The sequence below is a fragment of the Bubalus bubalis genome, chromosome 5 (assembly GCF_019923935.1).
Source record: "Bubalus bubalis isolate 160015118507 breed Murrah chromosome 5, NDDB_SH_1, whole genome shotgun sequence".
NCBI lineage: Eukaryota > Metazoa > Chordata > Mammalia > Artiodactyla > Bovidae > Bubalus > Bubalus bubalis.
This window is the reverse complement of record NC_059161.1, coordinates 102,998,546-103,018,905: the sequence shown is the minus strand read 5'-3', so window position 1 is coordinate 103,018,905 and position 20,360 is coordinate 102,998,546. Positions and strand designations below refer to the sequence as shown.

General features: G+C 37.3%; 1 protein-coding gene across 4 annotated transcripts in view; it reads left to right on the top strand.

Annotated features, from left to right (window-relative positions):
- Nucleotides 1-16,604, top strand: part of ANO5 (anoctamin 5) — an 87,358-nt gene extending 70,754 nt beyond the window's left edge. For all 4 annotated transcript variants that reach the window (XM_025286288.3, XM_025286287.3, XM_006063312.4 and 1 more), the window contains 6 exons: nt 179-276; nt 3,849-3,979; nt 6,145-6,350; nt 7,994-8,172; nt 9,851-9,956; nt 16,024-16,604. In XM_025286288.3, the coding sequence (XP_025142073.3) occupies nt 179-276; nt 3,849-3,979; nt 6,145-6,350; nt 7,994-8,172; nt 9,851-9,956; nt 16,024-16,254 (951 nt within the window). In that variant the 3' untranslated portion in view covers nt 16,255-16,604. The remainder of the gene's footprint in view (nt 1-178; nt 277-3,848; nt 3,980-6,144; nt 6,351-7,993; nt 8,173-9,850; nt 9,957-16,023) is intronic.
- The last annotated feature ends 3,756 nt before the right edge of the window (nt 16,605-20,360 follow it).

The following is a 20,360-nucleotide window of genomic DNA, read 5'->3' as shown; positions in this document are numbered from 1 at the left end:
TTACCACCACCACCACTGTGATCATGCTTGAAACTTGGACCTAAATATCCCTTTGTATCATTTAATATCTGTTCCAGTGCAAATCTTCAGATTCTCACCTTCTGGTTTGAGATTTCTTTTGTTGCATAAGTCCATCTTTCATCATTCACTTAATTTTTCTCCTTTTTCTTCCTGCTAGTGTGATCCTGCAGGCTGCCTAGTAGAACTGACAACCCAGTTGACCATCATAATGACTGGGAAACAGATCTTTGGAAACATTAAAGAGGCCATTTATCCGTATGTATGATTTACAAGTTTTTTCTTGATTTAAGTAACCATGAGAGATTTCCTCTGAAAGAAGGTGGAATTCTTTGATTATCATGGTGCCTTTGTTAGCTAATGTCTAAATCAACAGCAACAACAACAAAAAATTCACTTTAAAAACATATTTATTTAATTGGAGGATATTTATAATATTGTGGTGGTCTTTGCCATACATCGACATGAATCAGCCACGGGTGCACATGTTTCCCCCCGTCCTGAAATCCCCTTCCATCTCCCTCCCCACCTGATCCCTCTGGATTGTCCCGGAGCATTGGCTTTGAGTGCCCTGCTTCTTGCACTGAATTTGCACTGGTCATCTGTTTTACATGGGGTAATATACATGTTCAGTGCTATTCCACTTTTAATCAACAGTCAAATGTATATAAAGGTAATACAGACTTTTAAATATGCATCTCTGTTTGCTTGAGTGAAGTTTAGGGAAAGATAATTATCCCTGTCTCCAGTGAATATTTCACTGGGGAATCTAAATGTTATATGCCCTGTAAATTATTCTATAGTTGCATTTTATTTCTCAACTCTTTGAAGATATCTGTGTGTCGTGGACACATCTGTTACTGAACCAAACTGGGGTCCAATTGCCTGCCCACAGTAAAGTCAATCTACCGACACCAAATTGTGGTAAAGGAAAGTATAGTGTCTATTATTCGATTCAGTTCAGTCGCTCAGTCGTGTCTGACTCTTTGCGACCCCATGAACCGCAGCATGCCAGGCCTCCCTGTCCATCACCAACTCCCGGAGTTCACTAAAACTCACGTCCATCAAGTCAGAGATGCCATCCAGCCATCTCATCTTCTGTCGTCCCCTTCTCCTCCTGCCCTCAATCCCTCCCAGCATCAGGGTCTTTTCCAATGAGTCAACTCTTCGCATGAGGTGGCCAAAGTATTGGAGTTTCAGCTTCAGCATCAGTCCTTCCAATGAACACCCAGGGCTGATCTCCTTTAGGATGGACTGGTTGAATCTCCTTGCAGTCCAAGGGACTCTCAAGAGTCTTCTCCAACACCACAGTTCAAAGGCATCAATTCTTCAGCACTCAGCTTTCTTCACAGTCCAACTCTCACATTCATACATGACCACAGAAAAACCATAGCCTTGACTAGACGGACCTTTGTAGGCAAAGTAATATCTGCTTTTCAATATACTATCTAGGTTGGTCATAACTTTCCTTCCAAGGAGTAAGCGTCTTTTAGTTTCATGGCTGCAGTCACCATCTGCAGTGATTTTGGAGCCCAAAAAAATAAAGTCTGCCACTGTTTCCCCATCTATCTGCCATGAAATCATGGGACCACATGCCATGATCTTCATTTTCTGAATGTTGAGCTTTAAGCCAACTTTTTCACTCTCCTCTTTCACTTTCATCAAGAGGCTTTTTAGTTCCTCTTCACTTTCTGCCATAAGGGTGGTGTCATCTGCATATCTGAGGTTATTGAGATTTCTCCCGGCAGTCTTGATTCCAGCTGTGCTTCTTCCAGCCCAGCATTTCTCATGATGTACTCTGCGTATAAGTTAAATAAGCAGGGTGACAATATACAGCCTTGATGTACTCCTTTTCCTATTTGGAACCAGTCTGTTGTTCCATGTTCAGTTCTAACTGTTGCTTCCTGACCTGTATATAGGTTTCTCAAGGGGCAGGTCAGGTGATCTGATATTCCCATCTCTTTTAGAATTTTCCACAGTTTATTGTGATCCACACAGTCAAAGGCTTTGGCATAGTCAATAAAGCAGAAATAGATGTTTTTCTGGAACTCTCTTGCTTTTTTGATGATCCAGCGGATGTTGGCAATTTGATCTCTGGTTCCTCTGCCTTTTCTAAAACCAGCTTGAACATCTGGAAGTTCACAGTTCACATATTGCTGAAGCCTGGCTTGGAGAATTTTGAGCATTACTTACTAGTGTGTGAGATGAGTGCAATTGTGTGGTAGTTTGAGCATTCTTTGGCATTGCTTTTCTTTGGGATTAATGAAAACTGACCTTTTCCAGTCCTGTGGCCACTGCTGAGTTTTCCAAATTTGCTGGCATATTGAGTGCAGCACTTTCACAGCATCACCTTTCAGGATTTGGAATAGCTCAACTGGAATTCCATCACCTCCACTAGCTTTGTTCATAGTGATGCTTTCTAAGGCCCACTTGACTTCACATTCCAGGATGTCTAGCTCTAGTTAAATGATCACACCATTGTGATTATCTGGGTCATGAAGCTCTTTTTTGTACAGTTCTTCTGTGTATTCTTGCCATCTCTTCTTAATATCTTCTGCTTCTGTTAGGTCCATACTATTTCTGTCCTTTATCGAGCCCATCTTTGCATGAAATGTTCCCTTGGTATCTCTAGTTTTCTTGAAGAGATCTCTAGCCTTTCCCATTGTGTTGTTTTCCTCTATTTCTTTGCATTGATCACTGAGGATGTATATAGGAATGCAATATATTGATAAACTTTTATTATTTGTAACAACTTTTGTCTATCTTCATTTGAGTTTTTTAGGCAAGCAGTCCGTTCACATTACTATTTGTAATCATAGATTTCTCTTTCATTTCCAGTTCTTTTGACTTTTTCTTTTTCATTTTATTGTTTGGCTAAGATCTCCAATAAAGTCTTGAATGTTATCATATACACTCTTATTTTGATCTTAATTCTAAGGGGAATTCTGCTAATTTTTCCCTATTAAGAATTATGTTTAGCCCACGATTTTGGCAGATGCTTTTGATCAGACTGAAGCAATTTTCTTCTTTTCCTTGTTTTCTATCATAAATAGGTTTTAATAGGTTGTTGAAATACATCAAATGCATTTTTCTGCATTAGTCACTATGATTTTATACTTTTCTCCTTAAATGTGTTAATATGATGTGTTACATGGATTGAGTTTTTAATTTTGAAAAAGTCTTTTCTTAATTATATCATGATATATTAAATTATATATATGTATAATGTATATATTCTTATATATTTATATATAGAATTGATTTAGGTAATATCTTATTTAGGATTATTATATTTATTGCCATGCGTTAGATAAACTTCTGTATTCCCTTGTCATACATTTTCTGTTGTAACCCATTTCTCATTCCCCCAAGTGGCCTTAGTATCACAACATCGTTAAGGTTAGTGAATTAAATATATAAAAACAGTCCTGTGGTGACCTCTCCTCCATGTGCTCTTTAAAGAGCTGTCTCTGAGTAAATACATTACCCTGCAGAGGCAGGGTTGTCTTACTTTCTTAATCATCCAAATAAAGATCTTTCACCCTTAACAAGTAGATGTGAACAGAACACTAGATTTTTTTTTTTTTAATTTTATTTTTAAACTTCACATAATTGTATTAGTTTTGCCAAACATCAAAATGAATCCGCCACAGGTATACATAGAACACTAGATTTTGACTTGGACTTTAGTTGCAGTCATGTCTCTCTCTATTTGTTCTGTGATCTAAACTTACTTGCCCTCCCTCACCTCCAATTTTTAGATCTAATACTCTGATTCTCTGCCCCCTTTCTCTTAAATCCTGTTTCATGTTTACTTTTACCACTAACAGCTTGGTTCTGAATTGGTGGAGACGCCGAAAAGCCCGAACCAACTCTGAAAAGCTATACAGTCGCTGGGAGCAGGATCATGACCTTGAAACTTTTGGTTCTCTTGAGTTATTCTATGAGTATTTGGAAACAGGTAATTTTCAACCTCTGCCTTGAAACATGAAAGAAGCTGAGTAAAATAAGTGTTTTTCATCTCTTAATATTTCTTCCTACCTTGCACATAGTAGGTGTTCAATAAATCATTGGACAGTGAATGAAAAATATTAGCGCAGTATTTCTGTTTTCCCCAAATATAATGCAGGATGAAATTTAGTTTCAAAACAGCAATCTCAGAGATATTTTTCCTATCAACTTAATGTTAATATTGTTGAACAAAATTAAGTAAGGATCACTTTTTAATACTTGTCTCAAAACAGTTTAGCTTTCTGCTTTTTTTTTTTTTTTTTTGCCTTGGTGATTGCTCGTAGAGGGAATACAATGAAAAACATTACTAGAGTCTGACATACATTTAGTGTATATCCTTTTTTCAGGCTGAAAAGAATGAAGCTAAAAGTAGATATGCAAGGGAAACCCAAAGTGGACATAAGATAAGAAACGCATAAAATATTCTAAGGATTGAAGAGAGTTTGGGGTGAAATTTTAAGAGAGAGAACCCCAGGACTGATTGTGGAATCTACTCAGAGTGTTTCCTCTCAAATGACCTTCTCTGCTGTTTTGGTGGAATTAAAGAGGACAGTTTCCCCAGCTTATTTTTGTGGCCCATAAAAGTCATGGTAGAATAAATGAGATGACCTGAATTTGTTACCGATTCTCCACTGAAATATGTACATATGATACCTGAATTAAAATATGTATATTTGGGCAAATAGGAAGATGTCTACAGTTATAAAACTAGGCAGTCCTTGATTTGTGGAGTCATAAGGCTGTAATTTTTAAATAATTGTGTATGTTTCAAGTGAATTTTTGCATAAATGTGTCAGAGGTTATAACTGAAAGTAAAAGATGAAATCAGTGTTTCGTAACAAGATTAATTATTGAGACATAACTAAGAGTTAATTTATTCTGGTTGCTTTACATACTGTATCTCTAATCTTAAAACATTCTACAGAACAATCATTATTCACTGCATTTTATTTGAAAGAATACTGAAGCTTGGAGAAGTTATTTGCCGTGGGCCACAGAGATTATAAGTAAAGATCTGAGATTTGAACCTAGAAATTCAAGCTATTTCTGCATAATACTTCACCTTCATTTTCTGTTTCTTGGTTCAGCAGAGAAGTTAGGAAGGAGGCAGGTTGTTATCTTGGATAAGTAGATGATAAGACTAATGCTAATCAGAAAGTATTATGAGAAATGCTGAAATCCAGAAACACTCAAGATCTGTCTAAAAATAGGGGACTAGTGGAAGATTCCTTTTTCTTTTTTCCTACAATGGAAAGTCATCTTTGTCTCATTGTTTTTGTCTCTCCTGTGGGAAGTACAGTCTGCCAGCTACATGGATTCTTTTACCCCAAGCATTGATGGAAACAAAAGAAGAAACATAGAGAAATAAGCCAGCTTATATAGGTGTTAAGCCTTAGTGAGCAAAGAGAGTAAAACATACTTAGAAAGATGTCAAGTTAGTACAGAGGATTGGGACCTTAAAAAATACCTCATTCTAGGATATCTATATTTCCTTTGCCCACATGCAACTTATATATATATTTCTGATGTTTATGTGGTTCATTTTCTGATTTATTCTCAAATATCTTGTTTATACTACCTTCTCCTCTGTTTGCATTTTCAGATCTTAAATAATGCATTCATTCATAAGGCTTATAGTTGAGTACTTTTATATACTCAGAACATACAAATGAACCAGTGATTATTTCTGATCTTTAAAAGTACATAGGTTAGCAAAATAGAAAGCTTGATTACCCCACAGATGTGCCAGTACCACTATAAATACTAGACTAGCAGACCTAAGCATAGGCCATAATAATAAAAGACTGTGTTTTATGAATAAGAAGACTATCTTATCTAATAAGAATAGATGCTTTCTTCAGACAAGCAGATCTTAAAAGAAGCAGCAGGGATAGAACTGAGCTGTGCATGACTAATTTCTCCGTCCTATTCTAGCAAGCAATAAGTCACTGTGCTTCCTCTAGGAAAGGGGAAGAAGGCAGCTGGAAGGAGGCCTGGAGTGTTTTGCTGGTGTAGATCCCTTCAAAATGAAGGAAGTGGCAGGAGTTAGGCCGACTGTTCCCCCTTTTCCCCTCCACAATGATGAGTTTGTGAATTTCTCTTTTCTCTCCACAGTTATCCAGTTTGGATTTGTTACATTATTTGTGGCCTCTTTTCCTTTGGCCCCTCTTCTCGCGCTCTTGAATAACATAATAGAGATTCGAGTGGATGCCTGGAAGCTTACAACTCAGTACAGGAGACCTGTAGCTGCTAAGGCTCATAGCATAGGTGTTTGGCAAGACATTCTTTATGGAATGGCTGTCCTTTCTGTTGCAACTAATGTAAGTAGACCTATTTCAGTGGAAACTCTACTTGATGATTTTTTTTTCCTGGAGATAGGGAGATTGTGAATAATGTTTAACTCAGTATGTACATTGATTTCATCATGGTGACCTTCCTAAAGACAAAACATCACTAATCTTTTATGTGCTAAACAACACAGACAAATCTGTGACATGCAAACTCTTAGAAATATAAGGAAAATTGTAAAATATGCTTATTAAAATGCCATGATACCCATACCACGTGACAAAGTAGACAGAAAATAAGTAGCAGTGTGAAGAATCTAAGTAATACAATTAAAGCTTGATTATACATAAAGTTATGTAGTACAAATAGAATATATAACATTTACCTGTTATTTTTATGGAGCACTTATTAAAAATGGTAATAAAACTGAATTCCCAAAAGCTGAAATTTTACAATGCATATTCATGTACAATAATAGTATAAAAAATGAATTTGATAATAAGATAGCCAAAAATTCAGCCACTTAATATTCATGCTTCCAAGAAAGCTTATTGCACAAAGAAGAAATAAAATTGAAATTACAAGGAGAACTTAATTAAAATGAAAACTTATACAAATCAGCTAAAACCATATTTATAAAAAGTGTATACCAATAAATGCTTTTATTATTGAAAAGAAGGAAAGTATGAACTGAGCCTGTTATATGAAACTAAGAAAAAATGTAAAACTAATCAACAGAAAGTGGTAAGAAAGAAAGAATAAAGGTATATGCAGAAATAATCACATTAGAAAATAAATAAAAGGTAATATAATTGCTAAATAAACCAAGAGTTGGTTCATTGAAAAGATAAACAAAATTCTGACAGTCTCAAAATAGAATAACAATGTACAGGTGAGAAAGTTATAAAAATGCTATATATATATATATATATATTTATTCTAATACATTTTAAAATCTGTTTGAAATTGTCACTTTTTTAGAAGAGAACATTGCCAAAATGTGCTCAGTAAGTGGTATAAAACAGGAAATGTACCAGTAGCTATAGGAGCAATATTAAAATATTTTTAAAATCTATCACTTAAAGGCAGAGCAAAATGATTTTAAATTGACTCATCTTACCCAAAGGAAACATGACATTTACACTATTCCAGAGCTTAGGAAAAGATGGGAAAATAGCATTCCTATGGAATCAAATACTGAAATTAATTGCGCTGAACTCTGGGAAATTTACCAGTACATGGTCTTCTGTTTCTCCATTCCTCATTCCCTATACACCCCCTGACACACACACACAGAGTTGGTCCTGTCTTATGAAATTGATCCAGGCAAGTTAAATTTGGTTAAAGAGAGTAGAACTGTATTATGAAATAGTAAGAAATGTAAGAAATAGCAAGGCAAGATGGAGACAGATACAGGTATGGTGTTTTTGGAAACAAACAGTGAGGTTAAATTTTCACTGTAACTCTTTCTAGCTGTGAAATCTTGTAACATTGATCATACACCATAAATGAACTATTTTATGTTTCAGGTCAAAGACTCATATGTTAACATGATTAGTAATAGCATACTAGTAATTTTGCATCCTTAAGGCACAAAGATCTGAACAATATACAAATCAGACTTTCATAAAACTGCTTTATTAGCTCATGATTTTCTTCTTGCTTTGTCCTTTAGGCTGTTATTGTTGCATTTACGTCGGATATGGTTCCCCGTTTAGTTTACCACTATGCCTACTCAGTAAACGAAAGTTGGCCTATGAGTGGGTATATCAATAACAGCCTATCAGTATTCCTCATAGCCGATTTTCCAAACAACACTGTACCTTCGGAAAAACGAGACTACAACACTTGCAGGTTTTCTCTTGTTTTCATTTTGCTTTTTAAATGTATTTCTTAAGTTCTCTGTTTTCTTCATGTCTTAACAAAAATTTACTTGGGGCAGTAAAAATCTTGGATAAAGTACATCAGTTCTAAAATTCATACATTGTATGGTTCTGATTTGAAAAAAGTAGAATACTCAAAAGTAAGAGAATACTATCAGTAAAGATAATGTCACTTTTGAATTGCTTCTTATTTTCTAAATTTATTGGAAAAATTTTCTCCAGCAAGTGTCCCCTTGATTCAAGCTTTCATGTCTATAGATCACACAGCATGGTCATATTATATGTGCATTCAATCTACTTGAATTTAACTCTGTGTCCTCAAACAGAGAGAGAGGAAGAGAGAAAGAACAATATAGTTGGTTCATTAGCCATCCCATTTGAAAGGTTTTTTCGATGCAGGGAGTGTGAAATTGGATTTGTAAACCTGCTCTTTTCACACTCTGTGTCTCATGAACTGTGTGGATCTTTTTAATTTAGGATTTAAAGATCATTTATACATATATACACACATATGTGTGTGTGTGTATATATATGCATGTGTGTTTATACATGTGTGTGTATAATATATGTGTGTGTATATGTGTGTGTATATATATATGTGTGTACACACACACACACACGTATATATGGTACATCAACTTAAACCTTAAACCAACTGCTTCATCTGGGATTCCAATAAAAACAGCAATATCTGTTTTTGTCTACTTGCAACATAGGTAGACAAAAACCTTTTTATATTCCATATTTTTTATTTATTGTTGGCTGCCCGCGGGCTTTCTCCAGTTGCGGCAAGTGGGGCTTAGTGGCTAGCTCTGGCGGCTTCTCATTGCAGTGGCTTCTCTTGTTGCAGAGCACGGGCCCTAGGCAGCTAGCTCAGTAGTTGGGCACACAGGCTTAGCCTCCATGGGGCACGTGGTATCCTCCCACACCAGGGACAGAATCTGTGTCCCCATGGATGAGGTAGACTCCCAACCACTGGACCACTAGGGAAGTCCTATTCCATATTTATATAGAGAAGAATCGTAACAAGTGTCAGATTTCTTGATGCCATCACTTCCTAGCTGGACTGAATCTTTGAAGAACAACAATATCTAGACACATTATAGAAAAAAAAATGAATTCACAAATTGAACACCAGGGAAACCCCCGAAGGATAATAAGTAACACGAAAACAATGCAGTGTCATGTAAACCAAAAGAAAACAGAGTTTCAAGAAAATAAGAATGGTCAACAGTGTCAAGTTCTGTTCTTCACAGACATAAAATAAGATGTGAATTAAAATGTTCCTTCAATTTAATGACCAGAGACAGTTGGTGTCAGTGGAGTGATGGTAGAACTGAGTTGTTAAGGAATAGGAAGAAAGGGAATGAAAAGAGCAAATTTAGCTAACTCCTGAGAAACTTGTCTTCATGGCAAGAGAGAAGTTTCACTTGTGTCTCCTGCTACATCTATACTATACATTAGAAGCATATGGCTATGATTGTTATCTGTATAGGGAAAATAAATGTTTGGTAATAGCAGTTATTTTCCTTTAACTTGACTTTTGTGGTCAACTAAAAGGGTCTCTTACAAGAAACAATATGAATTTATACTAAGTCTCTTTGTTTGTAGTTGTAGCTTATTTTTTGCATTGACTTCCATTTTTTCAGATACAGAGATTACAGAAATCCGCCTGACAGTGAGGACAAATATGCTCATAATATACAGTTCTGGCACGTCCTTGCTGCCAAGATGACCTTCATCATAATCATGGAGGTAAGCCTTTCTTAACTTTCATGCCAGTAAGTCTCTTTTCAGCCTTCAGGCATATATTTCTAAAGGTATCTGTTGAGCAGAAAATTAGCATTATCTCACTAGAGTGTTTTGAAGGAAGTATTTGTTGTCATAAAAAGTAAGTTAGGAATAGTTTAAGTACAGCAATTGCCTGTTATTCCTTGCTATTGTTGAAGATACCAAGGTCACAGAAAAGAAAAATTAAGATCTCTTCCCTTGAGATCAGAGGATCCACCAATTTTACCGAACACCTATTATGTACCAGTTCCAGAAGCTATAATAATAACTTTCTATGTTCAGCTGTATTATTCACCCTTAACAAATAAATCTGACAGTCAGCAAAATTAAGTAGTTGGTTTAAAGATAATCAGCTAATATTAAAGCTGAGTTTCAGTGCCAGATATCTCACTGCCAAACCTCCATTCTTCCCACTACATTACATTTCCTTCCTTGTAGAATAGCTAGTATATTTATGGATATAAGACAAGAGAACCAATACAGAGAGGATGTTTGATCAAGGTTTAAACCAAGGACCACAAATCATGAGACATTAAGGCCTATAAGGTAGAGATAAATAAATGTAGGGCTTTCATGGTGGCTCAGTGGTAAAGAACCTGCCTGCAAATGCAGGAGATGCAGGTTTGATCCATGGGTTGGGAAGATCCTCGGGAGAAGTAAGTAACAACCCATCGAGTAGAAGTAGTGGCAACCCATGGAGTGAGGAGTCTGGCAGGCTGCAGCCCATGAGGTCACAAAAGAGTTGGACACGACTTAGCGTCTAAACAACTAAGAAATATAAGGCACTTATTCACTTGATTGTTGGTGATGGTGTTCAGTTGCTAAGTTGTGTCTGACTCTTTGCGACTCTGCCATCCCCATGGATGGCAGCACAACAGGCTTCCCTGTCTTTCACTATCTTCCGTCCATCGAGTCAGTGATGCCATCCAGCCATCTCATCCTCTGTTGCCCCTTCTCCTCCTGCCTTCAATCTTTCCCAGCATGGGGGTCTTTTCAAATGAGTCAGCTCTTCACATTAGGTGGTGAAAGTATTGGAGCTTCAGTTTCGGTGTCAGTCCTTCCAATTAATATTCAGGATTCATTTCCTTTAGGATTGACTGGTTTGATCTCCTTGCACTCCAGTGGACTCTCAAGAGCCTTCTCCCAACACCACAATTTGAAGGCATCATTCTATGTTGCTCAGCCTTCTTAATGGTCCAACTCTCATATCAGTACGTGACTACTGGAAGTTTCATAGCTTTGACTAATGGGACTTTTGTTGGCAAAGTGATGTCTCTTCTTTTTAATATGCTGTCTAGGTTTGTCACAGCTTTTCTTCCAAGGAGCAAGTGTCTTTTAATTTCCTGGCTGGAATCACCGTCTGCCGTTTTTGAAGCCCAGTCTGTCACTGTTTCCACTGTTCCCCACCCCCACCCCTATCTATTTGCCATGAAGTAATAGGACTGGATGCCATTATCTTAGTGGTTTTTGAATGTTGAATTTTAAGCCAGCTTTTTTACTCTCCTCTTGCACCTTAATCAAGAGGTTCTTTAGTTCCTCTTTGCTTTCTGTCATTAGGGTGGTGTCATCTGCATCCAGCTTGTGAGTCATCCAGCCTAGCATTTTCCATGATATAGCCAGCATAGAAATTAAATAAGCAGGGTGACAATATACATACAGCCTTGATGTATTCCTTTTCCAATTTTGAACCAGTCTATTGTCCCATTTCTGTTCTAACAGTTGCTATTTGACCTGCATACAGGTTTCTCAGGAGGCAGGTGAGGTAGTCTGCTATTCCCATCTCTTTAAGAATTGTTCACAGTTCGTTGTGATCCACACATTCAAAGGCTTTAACATAGTCAATGAAACAGAAGTAGATGTTTTTCCGGAATTCTTTTGCATATGGATGTTGGCAATTTGATCTTGGTTCCCCTGCCTTTTCTAAATCCAACTTGAACATCTGGAAGTTCTTGGTTAACATCCTGTTGAAGCCTAGCTTAAAGGATTTTGTGTATTACCTTACTAATGTGTAAAATGAGTGCAGTTGTGTGGTAGTTTGAACAGTCTTTGGCATTGCCCTTCTTTGGAATTGGAGTGAAAACTGACCTTTTCCAGTCTTGTGGCCACTGCTGAGTTTTCCAAATTTGCTGGCATATTGACTGCAGCACTTTAACAGCATCACCTTTTAGGGTTTGAAATAGCTCAGCTAGAATTCCATCACCTCCACTAGCTTTGTTCATAGTAATGCTTCCTAAGTCCTGCTTGATTTCACACTCCGTCTGGTACCAGGTGTTCTCAGTTCACATACTGCTGAAGCCTAGCTTGAAGGATTTTGAGCATTCAGTTCAGTTCAGTTCAGTCACTCAGTCGTGTCTGACTCTTTGCGACCCCATGAATCACAGCACGCCAGGCCTCCCTGTCCATCACCAACTCCCGGAGTTCACCCAGACTCACGTCCATCAAGTCAGTGATGCCATCCAGCCATCTCATCCTCTGTTGTCCCCTTCTCCTCCTGCCCCCAATCCCTCCCAGCATCAGAGTCTTTTCCAATGAGTCAACTCTTTGCATGAGGTGGCCAAAGTACTGGAGTTTCAGCTTCAGCATCATTCCTTCCAAAGAAATCCCAGGGCTGATCTCCTTTAGAATGGACTGGTTGGATCTCCTTGCAGTCCAAGGGACTCTCAAGAGTCTTCTCCAACACCACAGTTCAAAAGCATCAATTCTTCGGCACTCAGCCTTCTTCACAGTCCAACTCTCACATCCATACATGACCACAGGAAAAACCATAGCCTTGACTAGACGGACCTTTGTTGGCAAAGTAATGTCTCTGCTTTTGAATATGCTATCTAGGTTGGTCATAACTTTCCTTCCAAGGAGTAGGGGTCTTTTAATTTCATGGCTGCAGTCACCATCTGCAGTGATTTTGGAGACCAGAAAAATAAAGTCTGACACTATTTCCACTGTTTCCCCATCTATTTCCCATGAAGTGACGGGGCCGGATGCCATGATCTTCGTTTTCTGAATGTTGAGCTTTAAGCCAACTTTTTCACTCTCCTCTTTCACTTTCATCAAGAGGCTTTTGAGTTCCTCTTCACTTTCTGGCATAAGGGTGGTGTCATCTGCATATCTGAGGTTATTGAGATTTCTCCTGGCAATCTTGATTCCAGCTTGTGTTTCCTCCAGTCCAGCGTTTCTCATGATGTACTCTGCATATAAGTTAAATAAACAGGGTGACAATATACAGCCTTGACATACTCCTTTTCCTATTTGGAACCAGTCTGTTGTTCCATGTCCAGTTCTAACTGTTGCTTCCTGACCTGCATATAGGTTTCTCAAGAGGCAGGTCAGGTGGTCTGGTATTCCCATCTCTTTCAGAACTTTCCACAGTTTATTGTGATCCACACAGTCAAAGGCTTTGGCATAGTCAATAAAGCAGAAATAGATGTTTTTCTGGAACTCTCTTGCTTTTTCCATGATCCAGCGGATGTTGGCAATTTGATCTCTGGTTCCTCTGCCTTTTCTAAAACCAGCTTGAACATCTGGAAGTTCACGGTTCACATATTGCTGAAGCCTGGCTTGGAGAATTTTGAGCATTACTTTACTAGTGTGTGAGATGAGTGCAATTGTGCAGTAGTTTGAGCATTCTTTGGCATTGCCTTTCTTTGGAATTGTAATGAAAACTGACCTTTTCCAGTCCTGTTAGTAAAGGCCAATAATAGGCTAGATAAGTCTAAGGCAAGAAAACGCAAATTACAATCAGTTTTTGTTTGATTTTATTTTTATTGAGGTTATGTATATAATTTAAATCTCTACCCCTCTCAGTTCTTTGCAAATTTGTCACTTTCATCCCACATTTTCCATCAGTGTTTTAGATCACCTTTCAGCCTGGTAAATTACAAAAAGAATTCTTTTGAATTTTTGTTTTTGTTTATTTATGACTTTCATTACAGGTTCTGACTCACCATCATTCTGGGAGTTTAACTTTTCTTGTATTAAATACAGTATTTTCTTCAATCTATGTTTTTCCCATTCTTGGATTACTGGTTTATTTAGATTAAGCACATCTTTTATTAGTTTTCTGAGGAAAATGGGCAATTTTTGAGAACTTGAATATTAAAATTTCTTATTTTTCTCATAGATAGTTAATTGGTATAGTATTCAAGAGGAGAAGTCATTTTCCCTGAAAAATTTTGAATCAACTTTATTTAAATATTCCAGAAATTTTAAGACATTGCTCTGTTTTCTGTCAGCTTCCAGTGTTGCTATAAAGATACAATACCATTCTAATTTTCCAGTCTTCGTTTATGATCCATTTATATGTCAGTAAACTTTGAGGATTCTCTCACTAGACCTTCTTTCATGAAACTTCACCAGAAAGTCATGTGATATTGCACAATATTCATTGTTTTGGACACTCACTAAACTCCTTGGATCTGCAAATGTTATTGCCTTTAAGTTGAGACAATTTGCTTGTATTATTTCTTTGATAATTTCCTTCTTTTCTCTGTCCTATCTTTTTGAGACTTTTCTTATTCAGATGTTAACAACTGTTTTGAAATTCTAATTATCATTTATTTTCTCACCTATCAATAGTCCAGTTTGTGTCTTTGTCTTGTTATGCTACTGTCTGTCATTCCCATGATTCTCTCTATATCCTCTTAGATATCCTAAATGGACAATAGATCCTGTTTGTCCATTTCCGTCTCACTCTTCCATGTTAGTCTTCCTTACATATTTGGTTGTTCTTGGCAATCTGCTTGTATTTAAGAGTGAAACAGTGATACCTGGTCATGAGCTTTGTGTGCATACAAGAGGAAGATCATTTTGGGTGGGTTTCACTATAGGCTGAAAAAGGGGCCTTTTCATTTGAGACCTATAAAATTTTGATATCTATAATTCTGATTTCTCTGATTAGGTATATTTTCTAGAGGAAAAATAAATCATTCGACCTCCTGCTTGTTGAGCTATTTCATGGCTGTGTTGAGAGCCAAGAAGGGAAGGAGGGATTAGAGATCTCGTGATTTAGAATGCTGAACTTCACTGAGTTGTCCTATTTTCAGTATGATGCCACATCTTCATCTTCTGCCATCTCTGCTGCCTCTGAGTGCACAGCTTTGTGTTTTAATTTCTGCAGAAAATAAAGCACTCAGTTGAGGCCGGGTAGGTGTTGGAAAGAAGTAATACTCAAATGTAGATGAGAGAGAGGTTCTGAAAATTCATCTGCCCCTTTACAGCTTTTTAAATAATCCTCTTATTTTTAACTCCACCCACACTATGAATTCACAGTACTTAGCACCATCTTTCCTGACTTTTTTGATTCAAGACAAAATTAGCTTTTGTCTTGGTTTCTACCATCACGGTATCATCAATTGCAAATTTAAGTGCCAGCTTTCTTCACTCTCCAGTCTGTTTTCACTGTTTGCTCCTTTTTTGTTGTTGTTTCTTTGTGAACAATACAATTTATTAATTTCTTTTCAAATATTTGATTAGGTTTTCAGGAGGAAGCATAGATGAAGAGTATATTCAATAACCAAGTTCAACTGGAATCTCTGTAATTACATATTTTAGTATATATTTCAGAGAAGGCAATGGCACCCCACACCAGTACTCTTGCCTGGAAAGTCCCATGGATGGAGGAGCCTGGTGGGCTGCAGTCCATGGGGTCGCTAAGAGTCAGACACGACTGAGTGACTTCACTTTCACTTTTCACTTTCATGCATTGGAGAAGGAAATGGCAACCCACTCCAGTGTTCTTGCCTGGAGAATCCCAGCGATGGGGGAGCCTGGTGGGCTGCCATCTATGGGGTCGCACAGAGTCAGACACGACTGAAGCAACTTAGCAGCAGCAGCAGCAGTATATATTTTTTTATTTGCTTAATGTTGGATTTATAGGAAAGTTCCAAGACCAAGAACTAAATCTTCTTGCTTTTCCTTCTATCTACTGTGTCAAGCACAGTTTATTGAATGAATGAATGAAATGATTTGTAAGGACATTTTGCTGAACATTTGATAGCTAAACAGTGTCTCTGATTTTCTTTTATGTTTCCTCTAGCATGTTGTGTTTTTAATTAAATTTCTCTTGGCCTGGATGATCCCTGATGTTCCAAAAGATGTTCTGGAAAGAGTCAAGCGAGAAAAGTTAATGACTGTCAAGATTCTCCATGACTTTGAACTTAACAAACTAAAAGAGAACTTGAGGTTGAATTCTGCTTCTTCTACTGATTTTGCCAAGCATTTCGCTATCAAGGAAAACCAAGCAAATCTGGCTGAATCAACACCCTAATTAACACAATGAGCAAGTGGTTGGTTGCCTGTCTGGCTTCACAGTTTATCTGGATTTGGAGCCAGAAGCCAGAAGCCATGTGTCTTTTACCCTTTCTTCTTCTTTTTTTTTTTTAAACTCAGATTTTTGTACACTTTTATGGAGGCCTTTGTACAGCTTCATGGAGGTTGGAAGAATACCTGTCTACTTCACTGGCTGGACCCTCCCTAGATATTGTTTCTGGGATTCTATAAATGATTGTTAAATGTATGTGTGAAATCAGAATATTGGAAAATCATGGGATGTTGCAGTTTGGAATTAAACACTGGACGTGGGCTCTCCTATCACCTTCCAGTGAAGGTGCACATTTTCATGGTCTTCTTTCTTTGGGGTTGTGTTATATATCCACCCTATCAGAGAAAGTACTGGGACAAAAAGAGTAGAAGTGAAGAGGTCTACTGAGCCATATATATATATATATATATCTCCTGCCATTTTAGACTATGCAGATGAAAAACCAAAATCAGATAAGATAGGAAAACTTACATATTAAAAATACTGGATAGATATCATGGCAGAGCTTTGTTCTGAAATCATCCTGAATAAGGTAAACTTCCATCAAAATTCCAGATAGTACTTCCTGGTGAACACAAAATTGATTTTTAAAGAGACTGAACATTTGGATTTCAGCCAAGGACTAATAACTCAGTTCTTTAAATATAACACTTTGGTAGCAGTGGTTTTAAGACTGAATTGTCTTATCTGGGAAATAGCATTAAGAAGGTGTTAGATTGTTTAAGGTCTTTAAATGAAAGATATAGTGAAGTGATTATGTCTTCTTAATAGTTTAAGAATGCAAGACAATGTCTATTGATTAACTTACTGACTTCAGTCTAAAAAGTCGCTGAAATATTTTTAAAAACCGTTTTTCTTCCACAATGCCTATTTTGCGTCATGAAGTGAATCTGAGCGTTCACTATTCCTGTAAGTTAGGCACAGGTCATTTATGAAACCGTATCTCATTGTTTAAAGCAGCCTCAAGTCTTCTAATGGGCTTACAACCTTCTGTTGATGCACTGCTATACAATGTTCGGTGCCTTTGACCCACACGATGTGGTTGTACTGTTGATTTGATGATGTAACATCTCAGATGTGAGCTTCTTCAGAGAAATTGTTAGTTTAACATCAATCACAGAGTTAACACCAAATGTGGATCAACCAAGTAAGAATGCAGTGATGGATTTGACAGCTAAGTGAAAAAAAAAAAAAGTATGTTCGTTGAATTACTTCTCTAATGCTTTAGCCTATGGCACAGGTACTCCAGTTTTTGTTCTTCTTTCTCTTAAAAATACTTACTATGTATTTTAAACACTATAGAGAGATGTTTAATTATACAACATTTGAACCTCTAGTTTCAAATTACACTTCCGTTTCAAAAGAATAATGTTCTGTAATTGCACACAAAACAAGAAACCGTTTAAGATTTTTTTCAAAGTAGCATTTCATGATTTGATTCTAATAGTTTTTATAAAATTTCTAATATTAAGTATATGGAAGGTAATATTAACTAATGATCCGTATTAATCATTTAGAACTGAAGATTATGAATTTTATAAAACCATGAGATGGTTACCCCAATATGGGCAGTAATTGGTCATCCAGTAGGTAGATTTTATGAGTAGTTTTGCATAATTTTAACTGTTCTCATTATTGAAGAATGATTTCACTTGTGGAAGAGATGTATTTTCCTGCTTGAGAGAACCAGTTAGTGATACTATGAAATTAGCCACAGATGCAGTATCTCTGTCAAATCAAACTCTGTTATTGCAGTGGTGTACATTTTGTACAGCTCATATTGCTTCCTTCCTGGGTGCTAATAAAAATAAGGAAGAGCATGGAAATTGGTTTCTTGTATATAAGCTTTAATTATGGCTGAAGAATGTTTGCAGAGCTAGGTTATAAGATAAGTAAAGACACATTTAATTCACAAGGTTATCTGTAAGACTGCAATCTGAAACCAACTCAAGTGTTGAGTTTCTAGGATGTACAGAGAAACTAGCAAGGGAGGAAGTAGTTTTTAAGGTAAGTAAATAGTTCCTATGAGGTAGATATTTTCCTTTTAAAATGCTTTGTACTCACCTTTCAGTTTTCTACCAAGAAATTTCTCACATTTTAAAAGGAAATACAAGTATCGGTAACTTTCCTAAAAAATAAACAAAATCCGAAGCCAAAAAATAAACAAAATCTGATGCCAAATCAGTTCAGATAGATTTGTCTTATCTGTCTCGAGTTGCAGCAGGGGAGTCGGTCCTCCTCTCGAGTTGTGAGGGAGACACCAGGGTTCCTCTTGTGTTGCAGCAGGGAGTTGGTCCTCCTTGAGCTGCGAGGGGAAACTCAAGGTTCCTCTCGAGTTGCAGCAGGGAAGTCGGGGTTCCTCTCAAGATGCGGCAGGAAATTAGGGGTTCCTCTCGAGTTGTGACGGGGAACTCAGGATTCCACTCAAGTCGCTGCAGGGGAATCGGGCCTCATCTAGACTGGAGGCAGGGAATTCGGGGTTCTTCTCCAGTTGCAGTGGGAAACTCGGCTTTCCTCTCAAGTTGCCATGAAGCTCTAGGGGTTCCTTGTAAGGTGCAAAATGGTAGTCAGTCCTCATCTTGAGCTGAGGTGAGGAACTCGGGTTTCCTCTCAGTTTGCCACAGAAGACCCATTAGTTATTGTGATAGGGCTGAATTGAGCATCTAACTACCAAATGCAGGTTGATATTTATCAGCATGGCAGATGTTTTTATCATTCACTCAAACCCATAGCTGTTTTATTTTTTTCATAAATGTTCCAGAAATCACTTGAGATTTTATTCAAAATAACATTAAGTACAAAATAATTTTTTTTAAAAAAAACAACTCTTCTAATGTGATCTCAAATCCTTGCCTTCATCAGTTTTTGTTTGCACAAAAGAAGCAGAATCCACTTCAAAGCATTACTTTTACAGGAACCCATCAAGAAGGGGGTGGGGACTTAAGAAATGGAATGCTCTCTTGTTTTTGCTATATTTTGTGATCCCTTGACTTTAACAGTTTTCTTTTAACTAAGCCATCAAGCAAATTATCAATGAAAAGAAAAAAGAAGATAAACAGGAGGCTAAGAGGAAGAAGGAGCTAAGAGTTCTTTCTTTATGAAGAGCTCTTTGCTTATGAAACTTTGTGTACTGTGGGCAGAAATCCCTCAGAAGAAATGGAGTGGCCATCATGGTCAACAAAAGAGTCCAAAATGCAGTACTTGGATGCAATCTCAAAAACAACAGAATGATCTCTGTTCGTTTCCAAGGCAAACCATTCAATATCACAGTAATCCAAGTCTATGCCCCAACCAGTAACTCTGAAGAAGCTGAAGTTGAACAGTTCTATGAAGACCCATAAGACCTTTTAAAACTAACACCCAAAAAAAGATGTCCTTTTCATTATAGGGGACTGGAATGCAAAAGTAGGAAGTCAAGAAACACCTGGAGTAACAGGCAAATTTGGCCTTGGAATACGGAATGAAGCAGGACAAAGACTAATAGAGCTTTGCCAAGAAAATGCACTCGTCATAACAAACACCCTCTTCCAACAACACAAGAGAAGACTCTATACATGGACATCACCAGATGGTCAACACCGAAATCAGATTGATTATATTCTTTGCAGCCAAAGATGAGGAAGCTCTATACAGTCAGCAAAAGCAAGACCAGGAGCTGACTGTGGCTCAGACCATGAACTCCTTATTGCCAAATTCAGACTTAAATTGAAGAAAGTAGGGAAAACCACTAGACCATTCAGGTATGACCTAAATCAAATCCCTTATGATTATACAGTGGAAGTGAGAAATAGATTTAAGGGCCTAGATCTGATAGATAGAGTGCCTGATGAACTATGGAATGAGGTTCATGACATTGTACAGGAGACAGGGATCAAGGCCATTCCCATAGGAAAGAAATGCAAACAAGCAAAATGGCTGTCTGGGGAGGCCTTACAAATAGCTGTGAAAAGAAGAGAAGCCAAAAGCAAAGGAGAAAAGGAAAGATATAAGCATCTGAATGCAGAGTTCCAAAGAATAGCAAGAAGAGATAAGAAAGCCTTCTTCAGCAATCA